At 39.7% G+C, this 22,330-nt stretch overlaps 1 protein-coding gene across 3 annotated transcripts; it reads right to left on the bottom strand.

Moving 5' to 3' along the window:
- Positions 1 to 968: 968 nt before the first annotated feature.
- Positions 969 to 22,145, bottom strand: usp53b (ubiquitin specific peptidase 53b). Of its 3 annotated transcripts, none has more exons than XM_075462982.1 (17): positions 21,717 to 22,145; positions 19,347 to 19,537; positions 18,925 to 19,085; positions 18,158 to 18,250; positions 17,895 to 18,029; positions 17,397 to 17,510; positions 17,143 to 17,225; positions 16,433 to 16,538; positions 13,618 to 13,764; positions 13,190 to 13,339; positions 12,917 to 13,085; positions 8,070 to 8,192; positions 7,190 to 7,916; positions 6,747 to 6,808; positions 4,965 to 5,043; positions 3,212 to 4,047; positions 969 to 3,054 (listed from the first exon to the last, which is right to left on the bottom strand). In XM_075462982.1, the coding sequence occupies exons 2-17, from the start codon at positions 19,438 to 19,440 to the stop codon at positions 2,978 to 2,980; spliced, it is 3,156 nt and encodes a 1,051-aa protein (XP_075319097.1). In that variant the 5' UTR covers positions 19,441 to 19,537; positions 21,717 to 22,145; the 3' UTR covers positions 969 to 2,977. The 3 variants fall into 3 exon arrangements, with proteins under 3 accessions (XP_075319097.1, XP_075319098.1, XP_075319099.1); XM_075462983.1 differs by having other exon boundaries at positions 18,925 to 19,079; XM_075462984.1 differs by lacking the exon at positions 8,070 to 8,192 and having other exon boundaries at positions 21,717 to 22,143.
- Between the last annotated feature and the right edge of the window lie 185 nt (positions 22,146 to 22,330).

Raw genomic sequence — 22,330 nt, 5'->3', positions numbered from 1 at the left:
AACATGTCAAACTTTGCTGAACTGCTGAATTTTCAGTTTGCAGCTGTGACTGCAGCCTGCAAGTCTTAAAGGAGAAGTTTTTTTTTGTTTTTTGTTTTTTTAAACCTGGACCTTATTTCTGGCATAAAATACGTTCATCTACTCACCAATAACAGTTTGGTGAAAGTCGGCGTCCTTCGGAAGATATTTAGATCCACGTATATCCATAGGGGCGTCGGCCGATGCCCCCGTTCACTCCTGTTATAAGGATATACGTGGACCTAAATAGCGTCCGAAGGACACCGACTTTCACGGTTTAAAAAAAACGAACTTCTCCTTTAAGAGGCTTTCAACAGACTTCCCAGAAGCACATACAGTGGTAGAACATTTGAATGTCACAGTCAGCATTGTATATTTATATTGAAAAGTATTCTGTGTCATCTCCTGATCGCTTTCATTAACTTTTTTTCATTCCTTAATGGTGGTTCAAAACAAAAACAAAAAAAAAGAAAGAAAAAAAGTTGCACTGAAAATGTCAAGGCACATTTCCATCCATTTTCTACACCCGCTGTATCCGTCGGTCGGGTCGCGGGGGGGCTGGAGCCTATCCCAGCGGTCATCGGGCAAGAGGCGGGGTACACCCTGGACAGGTCGCCAGTCCATCACAGGGCCACACAGAGACAAACGAGACAAACAACCACACGTGCTCACACTCAATTTTAGAGACACCAATTAACCTAACATGCATGATTTTGGACAGTGGGAGGAAGCCGGAGTACCTGGAGAGAACCCACACATACACGGGGAGAACATGCAAACTCCACACAGAAATGCCCCAGCCGGGAGTTGAAGTCAAGGCACATTTGACTCAGCTAAAGACAACTTTTAGGCTGTAAAGTGAAATTTTTTTTTTCTTTTACAGATAATTAAATAAAAAAACAAAATACTGTGAATAAATGACATGTTAGTCATAAGAAATTGTGACAAAATTGATATAATCTGATAATTTATCTTTGCTTTGTTTTATCCAATAAGTTCATAACTTTTTTAGGCAGTGAAATCATTTATATATTGAAATAACAGGGAGTTTAAGCCATTATATAGAATAATCAACTTGTTTAACGGCAGTCCAGCATCAACGTGTTACTGCGTTACAGTGAAATTCTTAAAAGCTCTGTTACATAGACGACTCTTTTCTTAAATCTAAATAGTGCAATTAGATGGGGTTTTTTTACTAGTTCATCTCTAAATGCCAGTTTTTTGTGTATGACAACACAAACACCGAACACACAAAAGATCAACTCGCTATATGTGCTCAAGGAGAGGAGTTGAGAAATAGTGTGGGACAAAGGTTACAAAGGTGAGAACATTTTACTGCTAAATGGAAAAAAAAAAAAAGTAGAAACGGTAGAATGGAAACGTTGAATGGACACAAGACTTAGAAACATTAAAATGGTTGTTTGAATTAATTTTAAAGTAGTCTTTAGTGAATGCATAGTATATGTCTTAAACAGTTAAATGTTTTCCAGCGTATTCTTTACATCATACGCTTCTATTCAAAATGCATGAAAACCATCGTCTTTATTCTTATGAGAGCAAGAGAAAAACATTCAAGTTTCCAAATCACTTGGTTAGAAATTGCTATTTGATGAATTTATTTTATCACAATTAAATAGAACCCCATATAATGCTAAGTTAACTGGACTCACAGCCCAGCATTTCCATGCTCATGCTTATGCTGTACATACAGCTAGTATGATTCTGTAAAGGCCACATGCAGGTTTCAGAACATTATTGTAATGAACAAGAATACCAGTATGTTGAATTGTATGGTTAGTAATAATGTTAGATGTGTCAATTACATTGGAATCAATATGAAAATACCTGCAAATATAGACCTTTTAAAAATCTACGTACTTAGAGCGGAAGACTGAAAACAGTACATTTTGACATCACTGTGATTTACAAAAAAAAAAAAAAAAAAAAAAAAGGATTACAAGAACCAGCACAATCAAAGGTAGAATACACAAGGTCATGTAATTGTGTGTAGTGACCTACTGAATAACATGAGGGCTGCCCCGTCTACTCAGATATGCTCCAAAAACACAATGTTATGTAGACTGCAACAAGCTGAATGCAGCCATGCAAAGATCGCATCGTTACAGATAACAGAGTTAAAATTGGCATTAAATTTGCTCTTCAATTTTTCCTAGAGCAATGTCCAAATCACTATCTTCGTACACAGATTTCACAGCAAGAGAGACTGATGAGGGGCAGCACACAGTCATTCATTCATTGACACATACATGTTGCAAAAGAGAAATGACAACACCCAAAACAAATCCGTCACTAAAAATGAGTAACTGTTGCAGTAACTATTGTCTGGTGACATAAAGCCCCCAGAGTGCATAAAGTTAGTGAGCTGCCCAGATATTAAATAAAAAAAGATTTCCCATCCCATTCTTTTGACAGATGTAATCTGGTGAACAATCTTCAACTTCTTCAACTTGCTGTTGATATCGTTTTCATTTGATAAAGTATCTTTAATATGTCATTTCCTGTGAAAATGCTATGATTCTCGCCCGTTTCTAACTACTGGACAGATCCAGATCACCGTAATCTCTCAATGGTTTCTTTAAATATATTTAAATATTTTCACTTCTGCAGCAGAAATTCTGCACAAAAAAAATAAGAACTTTCTAAACTCGACACAAGGTGCTTGAAAAGACTAATCAAAACTAAAGAACCCTTTGTGCAAACTGAAAGTGGCTCACAGCAATACTGTGGAACAATGGAAGATATATGTGATAGTTGATAATCCCTCAAACAATGCATAACAGCATTTAGAAATAGGTTTTACTTATGAGACAAGCTTGCATAAATAAGTTCCACCCAGTTTGGAGATGTTGGGGCTTCTGAACATACTTCCATTCTGTAAACTCTTTGGCATCCAGTTATTCTGTCCATCCACTGTAAACAAAACTTACCAAGTTCACAATCATAAAAAACCACGTTCATCCAGTCCTTTGGCTGTCACTGGGTTCCATTTCGCAGTGGGTTTATTGCTATTATGGCCTGTACAAAATGTGAAGAGAACACTCTTGTTAGAAAATACATTTTAATACGTGATGTTACATTTCATTACCTCCGTTCAAACTTTGATACACCAACATAGAAAACAAGCTGATATTTTGTCTGTTCCAGAACTTGTTTCTTTTCTACAGAGACTTACTTGCTTCAGTTCTGGCTTTCGGCAGGTCTTGCGAGTATGTGTCACTGGGAAGTGTGTGGCTGTTATCTCTGCGCTCACTCGCAGTCGCTGTCCGTGGCACCGTTGCAGAGAGGACAAGAGGCCTCTGGTTGTGGTACTTGAGACGGTACGTTTCCGTCATACAGTTATCCACATTAAAATATGTTGTCAGAGAAACCTCTTGAGCTGGCGCTGCCTGTTCCACTCGGCACCCAGACAGTCTTTCCTCGCTCTCACATGATGACTGAGTACTCCTCTCTGGGTCAGAGCCTGACTTTGAACTCGCATCTGAGAAGGTTCGGAGGCCAGAAATGTCGGGCTTCCTGTGAGGACTAACGTAGGATGTGGATGAAAGGCGAGGACTTGATGGAAAGGGTTCTTGAAGCATCCTGGGACGAAACATTGCATGGTTATCTTCACCCTGGTGAGGAGACATCTGTTGGCTGGGTCGAAGGTGAGGTGACCCTGTTGCACCAAGCTGACGCTGGTTGTTCAACTGGAGAGCTTCTCCGGTCACCTTGCCTGGAGGGTGGTATGGTAGAGATATGTTGGGGCACTGGGAATCAGAGCTAACAGCCTCACTATTACTGGAGAGGTAAGTGCTTTCTCTGTCCTCAGGCTCAGAGAGAGCAAGATCTTCAGAGCTGTTCCATTCAGAGCTACTGGTTTTTGTAATATGTCTCAGTGTCGTACTTTCACCACTGTGCCCTCGACAGTTTGTTAGCTCCTGCGGCTCACTCTGCCAATCTGAACCAGCAGAGTTCCTCTCGGATGACGCTGTTTTTCTGGAGGTGCTGGAAGTGTACTTTGATTTCCGTCTACAAAAAGAATAAAAAATAATGAAAACAACCACATCAAACATCCCAAGTTGCACCATGCCAACAGATTTGCAGAAACAAGAATCTTAGATTTTGTACAACTTCTCATGTGACCAGTAAATATGAACAGAATTACTCTATTCTAGTCCCATATCTTGTTGAAGACCTGTTTACATAGTAGATTCAGACCCAATTGAAGTCTCTTTTATAGTCATTACAGACATAGAACATCTGAGTATCTTATTTGCCCATCTACTCACGAATGTACCCTGTCTCGCTTTCACTTCTGGTGTGTCTCAAGTAGCTGTCCTAGTTCAAAGACCTACTGGGGGTTTGATTCTTCAGAGGTGACTTCCTGGAGTCCTTGCTGAAATGCTGAGCTAACAAGTCCTCCATAGAAACCATCCATCCATCCATTTTCTATACCCGCTTAATCCGTCAGTCGGGTCGCGGGGGGGCTGGAGTCTATCCCAGCAGTCAATGGGCGAGAGGCGGGGGCGGGGTACACCCTGGACAGGCCGCCAGTCCATCACAGGGCCACACAGAGACAAACGAGACGTACAACCATGCACACTCACACACTCACTTCTAAGACAATTTCTTTAGAGACACCAATTAACCTAACATGCATGTTTTTGGACAGTGGGAGGAAGCCGGAGTACCCGGAGATAAACCACGCATACACGGGGAGAACATGCAAACGCCACACAGAAAGGCCCCAGGCGGGAGTTGAACCTGGAACCCTCTCGATGTGAGGCGACGGTGCTAACCACCACACTTCTTTTTGTAGAAGACTAACAGCAGTGAAATTCAAGCATGCAAACTTAACATAAATATGCATAAGTAGGTGAGCTGTCAAATAAATAAAATCTAATTGCACACTGTGAACATTAAAATTCACATGAAAAAAACTCTACCTTGAATTTGGACTGGACTTTAGATGTGAAAGTGAAACTTGGTCGTGGTTTTTTCCCTGAGGTTTGGACTGATGTTTACCTGCAATGAACAAAATGATGGCGATGAGACAATACAAAATACATATTTGTATAGCAATCTGCTCTACTGTAACTATAGTCCGATCAGAGCAAATTATCTTTTGTATTTTTAGCTCGTGATCTATCTTACTTTTTTAATAAAATGTTTATTTTCTTTTTTACATCAAAATAATTTTTCTTCCTACAAAAAAAAGTGAGACATAAACATAACACTACATTGTGCGCTACAGAAATGTGGCTAACAAAGTTAAAAGACAGGAAAGTTCTAAAATAAAATAGGAGACAAAGATCTCAACAAATATTACGAACTGGTATGACATTCACCATTAAAATTGGACTCAAAGTTCAGAGAAACGAAATTAGAATTAATCTGAGTCATTAAGTCTAATTTTCACTTAAGATACTTTATGCAGAGATCCTGAAGATAAACTCATATAATCAGAAATATTTTTCTCTGAATTGCAATATTCTTTTTAGAGCTTAATTTTCTGCCCTAACTATGTGTCAAGGATGCACACACTGTCCAAACACACACAATATATTCAAATTATTCAAAGGTATTCAATTAGTACTAAACAACACACAGAGAAAGTACGTCTGACTAATCTGACATAGTTGTCTGAGGACACAAGGTGGCAGCAGAGTTGATCTCTCTAGACTTTCTCACAGCTGTATGAATCAGTCTGCATGCTTGGTTTGTGCACCAGCACAGGGAGAGACAGCATGGTGCTGAATTCCTTCCTTTTAAAAATAGATGTGTTATTTATTTATTTTTTTCTTTGCTGTTGCCCTGGAGAGCTCCATGCAGGGATAGAAGCTTTAGCTGTTGTTTGGAAGCAGTGGCTCTTGAGGTCCAGAGCCTTGATAAAGTAAGTGCAGCGCACTCAAAGTGCTGCGTGCAACAGACCAGTATTCATGACAATGCCAGCAGCTGTGCCCAGCTGTGCAATCCGAGTCAGTTTTGTGGGATTATCATCAGATTAATGCCCAGGCAAGGCTGAGTGGGTGAAGAGGTTAAATAAGCAAGTGCAAGCTCAGAAATGGACCCAAGACATTAATCAGTCTTCAGTTACATTTACGTAGTCAGGATGCAGATGCAGGTCACGCAACATGTTTTCAGACGAAAGGAAAATAGGAAGAGAGGCTCAAAGAAAATAACAGGGAAATGGGCAGAGACATTTTGGAGGACAGTTGGAGGACAATTTCACTCTAGAACATGAATGAACACACTGAACATCTTTCATCTACATATCAGATCTAATGTGAGACCATATCCTTCTTTTCCCTGTAAATCTTATCCAGGAAGTATTGCAGGTGTATTGCTGATTTGATACTATATGTAACTGAACTCTAACACCATTAACGTGTTCTGCTATGCTCCTAATCCTTTTTAATCTCTATGTCCATTTTACAGTACTTTTGTTGACCGCTCATTTCATATTTTGTGCCCATATTTCTAACCCATTTATATTTTAAACACAAGCTTTTGGGTTCTTGATGGCGTTTTACCCCCTGCACAGTGTCAGGCAGCCACATCAATACAATTCCTAAACTTATTTCCAAATAAGTCATTACTAATCAAAGGTGACAAATCAGACATGTCAGACATGTGACAAATCAGACAAGTCAGACAAATCTATGTTTATTTCTAGCTGAGACTTTTTGACAGAAAACCTGTGGGCACCTGTCAATCTTGGAACTTACCATTGTGTGAAGGCGAAGACATTATACTTGACTTTGCGTTGCCTCCCTCTTGATGCAACTGGCTGAAAATAAGAGAAAACAAATTAGCTTTTTTTTAAGGCGAAATAGCCAGAAACTACAACCTGAGTTTACCTTCATAAATTCAAGTTGTGAATTACTGCATTTTTTAAAAATAGAATTATATAAAAAAAGGTACTGTATTATCCATTTGCATTTATTTTATTCAAGTTTGTATGTAATTATATTTACTTGTAATGGATATTTTTTTGTGTTCTTCCACCACTGGGTAGCACATAACAATTTTTTATAGATGTGAATTTTAAAATGGGCTCCTTAAAAGTAGTCTGTTTACCCCCATTTCTTTTTTGTTTTGTATTTATTTCTTGTTATGGTCTCGTTTATCTGGATAACAAAATCCATGAACAACTACAATTTTTTCTTACCTTTGCAAATGTACCTCAGGCGTTGATCTCTGGTCTGCTCGAACAGCAAATCCATCAACCCCCGGTGAGTCAGGATTGGTGGAGCCACTGCTGAGCCTATCACTGCTCTCATAGCCAGACTCTGTTCTTTGAATGGTCCAGGTATCACTACGCAGCAGAGTTTTGGGGCCACCTTTGAGTCTGCTGCCCCTCTGTTGGCTGGCCCTGCTCTCCGACTCTATAGAGCTGTGACTCTCAGTCTCATGCCGCTGCTCATCCTCATAAATTGTCATTAGACACTTCTGTTTCCGATCTTCTCTGGCTCGTGCATGTTCTCGCTCGCGGTCTCGGATTTGTTCATGACGCACTCTTTCCTGGGATGAAGGCTTGCTGCACCGTGGGCTGTCTTGTTGCTGTTGACGGCGTTGCTCCAGCTCGTTCAGCACAGTGTCCACATTCAACACCTCCCGGATGGGCCTCCAAGTAGACTTAGACTTATTTCGGCTTCCCACACTCCCACTTTTTTCCCATTGTTCGTGGCAGCTCTCCTGATCATAATGACCTGTAGAAATGTTGGCCCTTCGACTTTGTCCACCACTCTGAGTGCTGCAGGGCTGTCCGTGTGGCTCCTGAGAGCCCCTGCTGGAATAGTTTGACGTCTTCTCAACACGTACATAGCTTTTGACTTTTTCAACTGGAAGCTTTGGACAGTTCTCTGGTGGAGATGAAGATCTTGCATGGGTTGTGTCTGAGAAGAGTGGAAACGGATCATTTATAGACTGTCAACTGTTCGGAAGTTCAGCACACATGTAAGCTTACTGCATTTGTGCATATTAACTTGTTCTATTTTAGTGCCCCTCTTCTAACTGCAGGACCAACTGATGCAAACACAACGTTCTACCTTTGTGTTGTGATGGCTCAATTCTTCGCTGCCCTCTGTCCTTTTTTGATGTTTCACCTGGCCTTTGCAAATTCTCCATATAAGGTTCCTGAAATTTGCTAGGACTGCCAAGAAGATGCTTCACTAAGAGGCAAAAAATAAATCATATTGTAGATGTTGCTCATATTTCAGTTGCTCTGAAATGAAGACATTTTTTTTTGGTTTGTTTCACTTATGATCTATTGTATATTTTGGCTCTTACAAATGGCTGCTGAGAGTTGCTTATATCATTGATTTCAAATAATCCAGTATTACAAATCTGTGAGTGGCAAAAAATCATGCGAACATTTGCGATCAGTCGATCGTTTGACCTTCAAGTCCAGCTAAATGTTTAATTCGATCAGTCCTTCACATCATCTCAGTCCAGCTTCTGCTCTGGGAACAGTTCTATTGGATTAAGGTCCAGACTTTAGCTTGGTCAAAACTAAAACATCACCTTTATTCTTCTTTAAACACTCTTTGGTAGAAAAAAACGTTTTGTTTTACTGCATGACCCACTTTCTGTAGATATTCAGTTCAGATAGATACCCTGAAAGGACTAAATGATACCTTTGAGGTGGAACTCTTAAACTCTAAATTTACACTGGAAAGATGAAAAAGGTTGCTAAAACTGTTAGGTTTCCTTTTTTTTTTCTTATTATTCATTTGTTTCCTTATTATTTTCCCTAGTCAATACCATATTTTCAGTCATCACATAGCCCACCAATGCTGAAAGTGAGAAGGTTAGACGTACTATTTACAGGTAAAACTTTTATCATTAAAGCCCCCAAAAAGGTACCATTAGGTATTGATTTCAAATTCAAGGTATCAGTGTGAATATATGTCAGGCTGTGTTGCATATTACGAAAGAAGCGCCATTCAACTTCCTACTGTTGTTGCTTGGTGACCTTTTGATTTGTTTGGCGAATAAGTTGGTCAAAACGGCTAAATCTGATGGCGACAGGAAAAGAAGAGAAAAAACTAGGGCTGGGCGAGTTAACTCATTATTTTCGCTAATTATTTAACGCCGATAAATATTTTATCGCGCATTAACGCAGGTTTTATTAGTTATTTTATCATTGTAAAAGTCTGTTGCTCACAGGCTTTTATTTTGTAAAAGTCTGTTGCTGTCTGCTGCGGAACCGGAAAAGAAAGTAATCGGCGGATCCACCAAACATGGAGAAGGGTACGGAACTTTAACTTGGCCATTTTCATTTTAAAGTTCTTCCAGACGGCGGAGTCGACAGAACCAAAGTTGAATTGTCTTATCAACGTAGTAGTTCCAGTCTAAAATATCACTTAAAAGGTAAAACACACAATTGATACCAGCAAGGCATTCAAGGAAACAGACAGTGGAGAGAGGCTTCTACATAAAAACTACATAAAAATGCTGATGTTAAAAGTGTGTTTGCACAACAAATGTTATGGCACTTTCATTCATATGGCAGCACATTTAAAATAAAACTAAATGCTAAAAGCTATACACTACGGTACTTTTGAATTCATTTTTGGATTTTGCATACAAATGTGATTAATCATGATTAATCAGGGAAATCATGTGATTAATTAGATTACAAATTTGAATCTTTACCCAGCCCTCAAAAAAACAAATTGGACCTGGGTGTAAGATCTGCAAGTTGACAAGCTTTGTCAAAATGTTGTCTAAATCTGATCCCCTGCTGAATCCGACTCCAGATTCCCAACCCGAACGTCCTTGTATACGTAACCGTCACTGCATTGCTTAAAAAACAAAAGTTTGATAATAAGTTAATATTTTTCCAAGCCCAGAGAAAATACACAGAAGTACAAAGAAGTGTGAGCTTGATAGCAGGAAAGGCTGATGTGGAAGTCTCCCATCCATGTTGTTTGTGGTTTTTCCCTCAGTCATTCATGACAAATTTTGATGCAGCGACAGTACATGTGCCACTCTCCCCCCCTCCATCTCAGTGCAAATGGAGCAGGAAACAAACCAAAATCTTACAACAGAACAGATGTCGCATCATTAACTTTGATAAAACACACCACTGCTTCCTCCCCTGCCAACCCTGCGGTGTGTTTCTTTGCCTGGCAAGCAGGTCAAAGTGAGAAACAGTGATGATGTGAACTGCGAGCATCTGCCTTCAGATGAGCGTGTTCATCTAACAGCTGCTGTCTTTCACTTTCATACCTCACCTCCTCTTTTAGTTAGACAATTTTTGGCATCATTGCTTTCCTTTTTGTGTCTATTTTTAGTTAGTTCTGTACTTTAAAAAGGTGCTTCGTGATTTTAAGATTTAGAGAAAGTGTTTTATAGCAGTATGATAATACAGAAACAGATGAAACAAATGCTCCCTGAAACAGGACATCGGCAAATACAGACTGCGAAGTGTTGCTATATCTTACAACAGCAGTGAGTTAGCTGTAGTATTATGGATTTCCAGACATAAGCAGTTTGCCTCAAAAACATTGAGATTCAGACACACCTTTGTATAACTAACACATCTGGCAAGTTATTAACTAATGCACACGTGCCGGTGGAGACTTTGTTATGCAAGTGTATGACCATAAGGCAATTGTCTTGGTTTACTGCAGTCGTAACAGAGAACATGAGGATAGTCTACAAGAAATGAGAACTCTCATGACTATGCAGAGCATATTAATAGTACTTCACTAAACATACAATCTAATTTGAAAAAAATATACAGCAATAAACAATGCGCATAATACTGAGGTTTAAACAAAAATCAGATCCATTTTTGTGAAAAACACACATCAGTTACTTAGATGCTTTTCATAAAAGCAAAAATGTTTTCCCAAGCTAAATTATCTGGGCACCACATTAAAGCAGAACAAGCCACACACACACACACACACACACACACACACACACACACACACACACACACAAAAAAGCTGATAAATTAATGGGGGCAAACATTGGAAACATCATGGGGAGGAGTGAGAGCTGTAGAACCAGAGCACGAGTGGCCAGAGAAGCAGGGATTAGGGCAAAAGGCGTGGGTGGTAATCTGCATGCAATAGAGGCATCATCCTCATGTGAAGTTCAGGCCAGCGGAGACAGACTTTTTGTCCATGGTTTCACAACCATGAGCCATAATGGCTTCACTGAAACCGTCAACTTGTACTCTAGACTATATCCACACAAGACTGTTCAAGGAGATTTTTTTAAACACTTCCATGTTGGATTTGATTAATCTATCTTTGTTGGCAGGCTATGTACCACAGGCTTTTAAGGCTGCTGAAATGAAACCTTTACTTAGAAAAAAGAAAATAAATCTACCCTTCATCCAGGACTGTTTGCTAATTATAGACCTATGTCCAATGTCCCTTTCTTATCTAAAGTTCTTCAAAGAATAGTTCCAGCTCAACTTTGTGATCATTTGCACAGAAATAGTCTGTTTGAAGAGGTTCAGGCAGGATTCAGAGCACATCATAGCACAAAAACAGCACCGGTGAAAGTTAAGTTGGTTAAGTTAAGTAAGTTGAGTTAGTTGAAATGATCTCCTCTTGGTCACATATTAATTTCTTGATTGATTGATTTCAATCTTGATCACAGCATTGGATTTGTATGTGTATTCTATGACGTACTTATTAGCTACCTCTCACCCACATTCATGTCTTTGTTAGTTGCAAGCCTACTGCACACACTCTACAGATAGCAGTTAAGTCAATTGCAACTTTTTCTTGGTAAAATTGGATACCTCCATATTTACAGCTTGCCCACAATAGCGCAAGTTTGTCCTTCTCTCTGCCTGCAATGGGAACAGGAAGCCTGAAGCCTGATTTATACTCGGAAACCAGGTCGTCTGCGTGTGTGTCGCAGTTAACGCAGACATGGCGTAATTTTGACACACTCCTACTGTGCTGCACGATGCACAAACAAATGCAAATTACTTTTCTAAGACCAAATTATTTTTTTAATCATCGCATTTATTTCTATTCTTTTATCTGATTTTTGTGTCCCAGTTTTAAAGGCATGGCAGTAAGTTGAATACTCACCATAAACCAAATTCTGTCATCCCCTTAAGGTCTCAAAGTTTGGTTATTTTCCCAACAGATCACTTCGCTGTCAGGCTGCAGGCTTACCTGAGTTCAGAGAGTTTCTAAAAGTAGTATGGGAGGTAGAACCTTTAGTTATCAGGCCCCTCTCTTGTGAAACCAGCTGCCAGAATGGGTTCGGGAGGCAGAAACCCGCTATCTTTAAGATCAGGCTTAGACTTATCCATTTTTTTTAAAAGCTTATAGTTAGGGATGGCTCAGGTGACTCTGAATCATCCCTTTAGTTATAATGCTATAGGCCTAGACTGCCGGGGGACCTCCCATGATGCACTGAGCTCCTCCTCACGCTGAATAACCCTTTTTTTTCGTGGCAACTTCAAATGAACTGTTAAACCTTGAAGTTTGTATAACTTTACCACTCAGAAACATGCAAGAATGGATTTCCTTGAACAATAATAATAATGATCTACTATGATAATAACACTTTATTAATAATAATAAAGTTTCGTGAAAAATCTGATTATGATTAAAAGGCACATTTATGTACAAATACAGAATATTCTAAAGCGTTTATTTTCAACCACACTGTATCATGAGCAGTTTTAAAGAAGAATATCTTTATCACTTTAGTCAAACAGCAGTAGAGGGTCAACTGGGCATTACCTGCTATTTAATCATTTCATACTGATTTACAACTATGTGCAACATAGTTTCAACATTAAAGAATGTGAAACCATATTTCACTCTGGCTGATGTAATATGAAGAGAAACACTAAATATCACATGTTTGGTGTGATATTTAGTCATGCTCATAACAAGGATTGTCTTACTGGTCACGTCACCATTGACATGGGCTTTGTAGCGAGGACACATGGTGGTTTGTCTTGGTGCATCTTCATTCGATACTGGACTCCCCTCGGGGTTGGCGTAAAATAAAAGAAGCGGTTGGAAATGTCCCCTGACACATTTGGAAGCAACATCCTTCCATTTGGACCCAATCTGGTAAGAAGATAACTGTGATCAAAAAGCAGGTAATACACGGTAACAAGCAGACTGCAGACTTTTTAAAAGGGGTAAGGTGATATAAAAGCAGACGTCCTAACCTCCTTCACAGTGGCATCATCAAAAAACATCCACTTCGAGGTTTTGGTGTGATAGGCAAAAGCCGAGTAATGTTTACTTGAAAAACAGATCATTCCCACCAGATGTAGCTCACTCCGTTTGGCATTTTCATCAGTTACTCGGTTGAAAAGCTGAAAGAGAGCAAGTTTGATCAGGTTTGATTGCTACATTATCTCCTCTGCCAGGTGACAAATCCTATGACAACAAAATGTACATGTACTGGATTTGATAACCAGTCTAAAGGTTACAGCACACTGGCTTCCATCTCTCATATAAGAAATACTAATGTTCGTGAAAATTGTGATTTAATCTTGTTGATATGTTAAACTTATAACCAGTCTTATAGCACAGCTGATAAGATTGTGCTTGCCAGTAGCAGATATTTGCATCAGGCCTTCTCAGCTCTTACCCCACACAAGTTCAAACGTGGTCCAAGGGACCTGATGACATCGTCGGTGAGATCAGACTGCTCAGCGTCCCATACAAATCCAATAGTCACGATCTCAGGACAGTTCATAAGGACACGGCGGATCTTGATGCTCTGACCACAGTCACTCTTAAAAACATGGGGAAATATACGAAAATAAAAACACATCAAGGTCCATGATGAAATCACAACACTGACACAGACAACAGATCATTGTGAACATATAAGTATGGATATGGATCATATATGGGGGAACGATATTAGCATGAATACTGGAATCGCAGTGAAACAGCCGGCTAGAGATCCAAATCATAATCTCTTTATATACAAACGTTCATGTGTGTCCACTATTAGTAGTAGAACAACAAATCAGAAAAAAAGTTGGAACATAATAGAAAATGCAAATGAAAAAAAATACAAAAATGCATAGATTATTTCTTACATTTAATCTAATTTTTATTGTTTCTTCAACTTCATCTAGTTTGTTACGGTACGTCCATTTTTGCATTTCAGGCCTACAACACATTCCAAAAGGAGTTGGGGTAATTACATGCTAGTACTGAGATAAACAAATGTTATTTCAAGCAGGTGATTGCAGTCATGATTTGGTACAAAGGCAATATCCACTAAAGACTGAGTCTTTGAGGAGCAAGGCTGGGCAGAGGATCTCCAGTTTGTCAAATATTGCATGAGAAAATGATTGAACTATGAAACTATTAAAACAAATTTTCTCAAAAGAGAGATTGGCAGACATTTGCATATTCCTCCATCTACAGAGCATTAACATCATAAAACTATTGAAGCAATCTGGATACTTTTCAGTGTGGCACTGCACCAAGAACTGCGATTCATTAATAGCAATTAGTAATTTCATTAATATCATCAATCATAAATATAACCAGATGGGCAAGCGATTGTTGTGGGAAACCTTTGTCAAGAACCACAATAAGGAGTAACATTCATTACTGCCACTTAAAACTTGACTGTGCAAAACGGAAGCATTATGTTGACCTTATCCAGAGGCGGTACTGACTTCTCTGGGCTCTAAGGAATCTGGAATAGACCATTACACTGTGGAAACGTGTATTACGGTCAGACCAATCACTGCTCATAATATTTTTGGAAAGAAACTAACGCAACGTATTCCCAACCAGAGACAACAATCGGATTGTTCACTCAGACTGTTATCAGTAAGTCTCTGTGATGGTGTGCAGTTGCACCAGCGCTCTTGGCAGAGTTCATTTACACTTCTGTGTTGCCAGCAGAAATGCAGAAAAATACACTGAACTTCTAGAGCAACAAATGCTGCTTTCTAGACAAGATCTTTTTCAAGGGATTTACGTGCATCTTTCAACAAGACAATACACAAAACCACATTCTGCAGACATTACCAAGTCATGGCTGAAGAAGAAAAAGGCACACAGGCAGGGGATTGACCTGCCTGCAATGCAGAATGGAGTTTTTGGAATTTAGAAATAAAACAAAAATGCAGCAATGACAATGAGTTGCCCAACTTCAGTCATTTCTGCCCGAAGAAATGGACAAAATAACACCTGAAACTCTTCATCTCTTTGTATACTAAATGTCGGAGCGTCTTATGACAGCAGGAAAACATTTTTTGGAATGTGTCGAAGGCCTGAAAGTAAAATCAATGTAAAGATTATTGTTTCTTTGTTTTTTTTTCCTTTGCAACTACCACACCGTCTCAAATTTACTGACTTGGTGTTTTAGGAAATTGAGCCAAGTGAGCAGCTTGTTTAAGCATTTCAAACGCCAGCTTGGACAAATGCAGTCAAACAGTCTCAACAACACCCAGGAGACCCTTTGATATGTTTCTTAGATATTAAGACATAATAATGATCAGCAAGTGTATTTGCATAGAACCTTTCAAAACTATTATTGCGAAGTGCGTCACACACGACAAACAAACAGGGTAAAAATAAAGGAAATGAAAAATAAAGACAGACACCAGCAAAAACAAATGTTTTCATAGAAAATGAGTCACATAATAACATATCTGGGTTTAAAATGTGGAAAACAGAAGAAACACATGAACCACATGTAAGATGCAAAGATCTTGACAGCGTCTCAATAACAGTTAACTCTATTGTAACAGGAAGGTGTCATTTGTTTTTCAGGGTTGGCAGAGGGTAAGTGTTCAGCTTTCATTCAATTCAGTGAAACAGTCTCAATACTTAAACCACAGAGATTAAAATAAATCTCTCAGTTTCACTGAAAGAAACACGAGCACATATCTTCAAGTGTACTGTAAAAGGATAAAAGAGCCCAGCAAGTCTGTATCATCAAATTAATACTGCAGCTAGTGGAGTCTCAGGGAGACGCTTTGTTTCCAGGGAACAGAGAGCTTAGCTTCACTACACTGATGCACACTAAAAAGGGAGACAGAGGTAGAAAATACAGATGAGAGAAAAACAGTGGATAAGCCCTTTCTGCTATTTATATCCTAACACTAGTTTGGCACCATTTCTTTCCTGCCGCTTCAAGTACAGCGCCACAGCGGTAAGCACAGAGTGTACCCTGCACACTTAAAATCCTTTTTTTGTTGTTTTGTCCACCCTACAGCACCATGCTAACAGTTAAACTGATCATTTAAGGTATTTAAAAAAAATTTTTTTAATTTATAGCTGTCTTTAAAGAAAAGCTTTTACTAACACATGAATTCTGTTCAATGTTCAGCTAAAAAGCATAAGAAGAAGAAACAATGAGCTACCTTCCTTCAAAGAATTTATTAACAAGAACATTCAAATAGAAACTTGACAGTGAATGTATAACATACTGGGCAGCTTCGGAGGTCAGCTGTGCTGTTTGCTGCCTGCAGCAGTTCTCCGAACATGTCTGACTTGAGCCGCTCGTTCTTCCCCAACATGTGTTCCACCTGTTGGCTGTGCAAGAAGACAGGAAGTGTGTTGATAGGCCACAATTTTTTCAACATCCAAATGCATGTGCGTGTTTGTTATCACAGTTAATATTCTTTCCTCTCTCCTTTGTAAACAGGGTGTGGAAACCCTTAAAAACCACTGCAAAGTCTTCCAGACAAGTATGAAGAACAATATGTTTTTTCATTATAAATGTTGAATTAGCTCTCTATAAACCCCCCCATACTGAAAAATCCTGAATCTAATAACAATTATTTCATATCTCAAATGTTTGCTTATTGGACACAAACTGACCAACATATCAGCGTAAGATAGATCAGGAATGGCTTCCAAGAAATTTCCAAAGAAGAAATTTATATCACTCCATTATCTTGATATTGAGGTAGAAGTTGTAGCTGAACACATTTACTGTGTTGCACTTGACATCAAAGTGACCATCATGCGATGGAAAACGCTTATTTAATGATTTAAGTTGTGCCTTCTGAATGACTGGAGGGCAAATTACTTTTCTAAGACCAAATTATTTTTTTAATCATCACATTTATTTCTATTCTTTTATCTGATTTTTGTGTCCCAGTTTTAAAGGCATGGCAGTAAGTTGAATACTCACCATAAAGCAGTGGTAGAGACATAATGTACAAACTCTGTGAATGGGTGCGGGTCTGAAGATGCGCCACAACAACGGCACACAAACTGTAAACAAATGGCGTGCATTATTTTACTGCGTACCTTTTCTAGATTCAGAGACTTTCTAAGTTTACATTTAGTTACAACAGCTGGATGAGCCTTTATCATTCTTCTTAGTGTTACATTTTCAGTGTTCAATCTATACAATTCAGTATAATTTAGAAGCGCTGATGTTACCTGCTCATAAAGCATCATTGCAAACTTCTGATGGGTAATGCAGGATTTGGATGAACAAGCATCAGTCGCCGCGTCTGAAACGATGTGCAAATGAATCCGCTCCAGAATGTTCTCCTATATGTACGAAATAAGAGCAGATACGGAGCTGATTTTCAGTACATGGCGACAAACACCACACATCCCATCATACTATGGCAACAGAAATACAAAAGCAGATAGACTATTTGGCCTAAAGTAATTGACCCCCACCCCCAATCAGTTTAATGAAATAAAAATAGGAGCTGAGCAAAAAGACTTCAATCATCTTAACCAGGAAAACACTGAAACTGACCTTTGAGCAGAGTTTAAGTACTTTAACAATGGCCTCTAACATCTGTTTCTTTTTACAGCCCTTTACTGCCAGATTATAGGACGAACCATAACATTCTATAATCCACAGTTACGGAGAAAAGGTCCACTGGTTATCATTTTTGATTAAAAACCAAAGCCACATCATACAAAGCACTCAGCAGCATCATCCATCAGGCCGAGTTGGAAGCGCTGCTCATCCTTAAAAGTTTCAGCGAGGGCGTTCCGCAGGCTGTCGGAGGGGAGGACGCGCTCTCTGCTCTGCTGAAACTGGCTGAATATGCTCTGAAACAGAAAGGCATTCGCTTGGCTATGAGAAGCATTTAAACGTCTACACTTGAAAAAATTATTGTGAAATTTGAAATCAGCACATTTTCTTACTTCGTTTTAAAACAACATCCTATGTGGCATACCTTTAAAGCGCAGAAAATGCAAGCATCACCGAGACAAAAGTGGCCCGAGAGCTGCCTCAGACTTCTTCGGAAAATGTCCAGCTGCCAAAGAACCTGTGAATGTTTTACAACAGCGCAACATTAAGAACTGAAACTTAAATCTTTCTTTTAAAGTTTTTTAAGTGGGGTTAAGTACATTTGATTTTTGCCCTCATATGTCTGCAATTGATGAGCACGGTGATGGTCTGTTTTCATTGTCCAAGTAACCCTAACCCGTACGGACACTTCAAACTGAAAGCTCGGCGTCCTCTTAACTACTGTTCAGAATTCGACAGTCAGATAAATGTGGGGCTGACTGGCTGGTCAGCAGTCATGGTTGATCAAGCTGACGATCAGCTGATTCTGGTCACAGGTAAATTGATCGCTGCATCTCAGCTTTTATGTAATGTGTAAAGAATGTAAGTACTGCCATACCCACTGAGCTTTAACACTGAACACAGCAGCTTACTCAGCTATCACTAATTTTCAGCTAATTACTTTGAGTCGGTGGTGTGTGTGGGGTCTACGCAGCTCTCACTAACCCATACATGCACGGTTGGGCCTGCTAAAAATCGAGAACATTCTTTTGAAGCTTTAAAATTCGTTGAGATTACTCTTTATTGTGGTTGAAAATCAGTGATTAACGCTGCATTTACAAGAGACGTGAATGCTGACACGGTTTTGTAATTGGTGTCGTACGTGAAGTACTCAGTATTTTAGAATATATCAGAAATTCCAAGTATTCCCACCTGAACTGCGCTGTTGAGGAAGCAGCTATTCTGCCCGGGCTCGTTCAGCAGACCTTTTGTGAGTGCGAGAGACAGCATGCTCCCAGGCTGGTAGGATTTCTTCAGGCCTCCTCCAGGTTTCTTGAACATCTTCACCCATGACATGGAGTTAGAGCCTGCAGCTAATGAAAAGCAGTTTTAGACACGCATCGCCTGTGTCTTTGCATCTTTTAAAATAACATGCACTCAATATCAAACAATAATGTACATACAAACATGCTAAATCCTGTAAATTTCAGGGCAATCATATTCATGAATAGAGGATTCATTCGTGACGTAATTGAGGCCCCGGATGATAATTCTGTTAATCCACATCGCTTTTCATTATGTTACTTATCCAAATGACTGATTTGGTCAAATGCCAGATGAATTTTGCCAGCTACCTTCTCCAGAGTTGGGGGGAGACTTGCTGCAGCTTGACATCCCGGGACATTGGCGCTGGTGTGTTGGCCTGGCTATGGGCTCCATCCATTTCATCCCCACGCACCACCGCGGTGGTTTGTGGAAAGCATCGTCAGGATCAGCCGCAGGGCAGCCTCAGACATGTGCTAGTGGACATTGAATGGCAGCTAGACTAAATGTGGGGAATGAAAAAGAGGATCAGACAGTAAGCTAGACAAAAAGCTAGATTTGAGTCTTCCAGCCAAAAACAGAAAGTCAAAGTTTTCAGAATCCTTTGTTAGAATTAATTATGAAAAGAACAGATTATTCTCCTGTGTTCTTCGTATATAATTGGATCATTACTATTATGATACAGCCATGTGAGAGCAAAAGTACAATCTCTCTCAGTTTTCAGGTTTTATTTCCATACATTAAAAAAATTAAAATCTTATTCTTCCCAGGTGTTTAAGTTAGGTAAATATAGCAATAAAGATGTGACATTTTACCCCGTGGCTCCGTTTTAAAACGAAAACTAAATCAAAAGGCTGAAGCAATGAGTGATAAACTCACTACAACCCATAATAGCACATAGAACCATCTTTAGATGGCAATAACTTGAAGTAATCCTTTTCAATATGACGTTGAGTCTCTTACATCAGTTTGATGTGATCAGTTTGATCCACTGTTCTTTATAATATTTAGTCAGTTCATTAAAGTTTGCAAGCATTCATTTCTTCACGGCTCTCTAAGGTCCCACCGCAATATTTCAATCAGGTTGAGGTCTTGATTCTTTACTTTGTCATTGATTTCATTGTAGACATGCTGCCGTGTTTGGGATCACTCTCTTGTTGCATGACCCAGTTTGAGTCAAGCATTAGCTGTCGGACAGATGGCCTCACATTTGACTCTAGAATACTTTGCTATACCATACTCTTTTTAGAGAGGAGAGACTTTCTCCTGCCGACTGTAGCCTCAAAAAGCCTTACTTTTTCAGTCTTTTTCTAATTGTACTGTCATCAACTTTAACATCTAGCATGCCGACACTGAAGACTGTAGAGAATTTCTTTGAGCATTTCAAGGCTTTCTGGGATGCAACTCCAGGGAAGACTAACGTCTGCCTTGGATGTTTTCCACTTGAGGATAATCTTTCTCACTGTAGAATGGTGGACTCCAGATTGTTTGGAAATTGCTTTATGGCCCTTCCCAGGTTGATGGTCAGCAACAGTTTGCCTCTTTAAAATCAATACTGATGTCTTTCCCTCTTAGCATTGCATTAACACACACCTGAATGCTCCAGACCAGCAAACTGAAGCCGCCATTGTTATTGGAGTGCTCACACCTGCTAATGTTCAGTTAATCCAGTGCAGCTGATTTGCAACACCTGGTGGCAATTTACTCAATTTTTCTTCATTTGTAAGGAAACATTCAGGGTGGACTTTCACACACTGCTTCTGCATTTTGGCTTAGTTTTGTAAAATACATGACTCATTTCAATCGTTTTTTTTCGTTCATCTGAGGTTATATGTATATTACAAATATATATTATACTATATGTTTTTACACCTGGTAAAGTCCAGGCTTAGAACTGAAAGAGGACATATGTTCTCTTTCGCTTGACTGGGTGAAGCATTCCTTTGCAATGTACTTCATGTAACCTGCACATGATCTTACAATGCATCGTTCCATGATGCGGCCAAAGAAAATTAACAGAAACAGCAGGTTGACTATCTGCAAATGACATTAAGTTGAACTTCAAGCTACCTTAACGCCAAATGTAAACTCGTGACTTGACCTCACCACCATAAAAACATCGAACAGAAGACTTTTTACTGTAAAACATCATGACATAACCTGTTCCCACGCTCGGCAACAACTGAATAATCTTCATCTTGATCTGATGCGACTGTGTTCTGTCTACATCTATACTTAAGTTGTTTTAGTAACTGTAGTTTGTATGTTCAAAGACTGCTGAAGTCGCGTTTTGTTCCCAAAAACATGTTCCATGCAGTCCCAACATTTGTGAAAATGTGGAGAGTCATCTGAAGCCTCCACTGGTGTATTAAGCACAAACCATGTGATGTCTGTATTGGCCTAAGAGGTCTGACATAAACGACCATCCTCGTTGTCAGGTTCAAGCAGAAGGCATGCATCCTTTTTTGAACGGGATTTGATGAGCCGATCATCTGTTTTTGTGCCTTAAAGCCCCTAAAAGCTTCGAATGCGAGAGCGCTCCGACAGTGGGAGACATGCTGCCAATGTTACAACAGCCTCACGATGGACTCTACATGTGAGCAGCCCCTGCTCAGCCACAGTATCATAAATATGCCGCAACTTGCATTCACGCTTGGAGAAAACAAGTGTTCTGCGCTCACCTTCCAGGATAGCTGCCTCCGCTGGAGGCTCGGGGCGGTCCAGCTGTGAACGCGCAAATCCCACCACTTCTCCCCGAATGCTGAAAATAAGACTGGATGGAAACGACTGCAGATATGACCGGACGCATGTACCGCACTAACCGTACAGCATTCCTAACTCCTACGACACACACAGCAGCGGCAGCCCGGGTCTCAGCGTGATGCCGCACGGATGGGGAATGACCGCGTTGTTTTGGTAGAAATTCCTCCCTTTTTCGCAGAAGCGGACCCGATGATGGCCTGTATCTGAATTTCCGAGGCGGATTAGTGATGTTTTGAGACTTGAAGGGTCAAACTCCGCCCCTAGTGAAGCCTCAAGTGCATTGCTGCTGTATTGTAATCTTCAATCCCTGCATGGAAAACTGCGTGCAAGCGGAAGGTCAGACTTCCAACTTGTCATGATGATGATGAGAGAAGACATCACATGACTGCACTGGTTTCATAATCATGCAGCACTATGGGGACTAACCCCTTCCTATTTTTGTGAACGCTCTCACTGAAATGTCAAATACACAAGAAGAATACACAGATTTCTGTGTTTAACAGTTTAAATAGGGAAAAACGACAAATGTGTA

This window comes from Odontesthes bonariensis, chromosome 4 (genome assembly GCF_027942865.1).
Source record: "Odontesthes bonariensis isolate fOdoBon6 chromosome 4, fOdoBon6.hap1, whole genome shotgun sequence".
In the NCBI taxonomy this organism is placed as follows: domain Eukaryota; kingdom Metazoa; phylum Chordata; class Actinopteri; order Atheriniformes; family Atherinopsidae; genus Odontesthes; species Odontesthes bonariensis.
The sequence above is the reverse complement of the archived record's forward strand: the minus strand, read 5'-3'. Positions and strand labels throughout refer to the sequence as shown.

What these genes read in the sequence shown, in the direction of transcription:
- usp53b (XM_075462982.1), bottom strand. Translation starts at nt 19,440, where the DNA reads ATGAAATGGATGGAGCCCATAGCCAGGCCAACACACCAGCGCCAATGT. An exon ending in CAATGATGCTTTATGAGCAG is followed by an intron (nt 17,226 to 17,396) that starts GTAACATCAGCG and finishes ATTTGTTTACAG; the next exon opens with TTTGTGTGCCGTTGTTGTGG. An exon ending in GAAAGCCAGAACTGAAGCAA is followed by an intron (nt 3,055 to 3,211) that starts GTAAGTCTCTGT and finishes CATTTTGTACAG; the next exon opens with GCCATAATAGCAATAAACCC.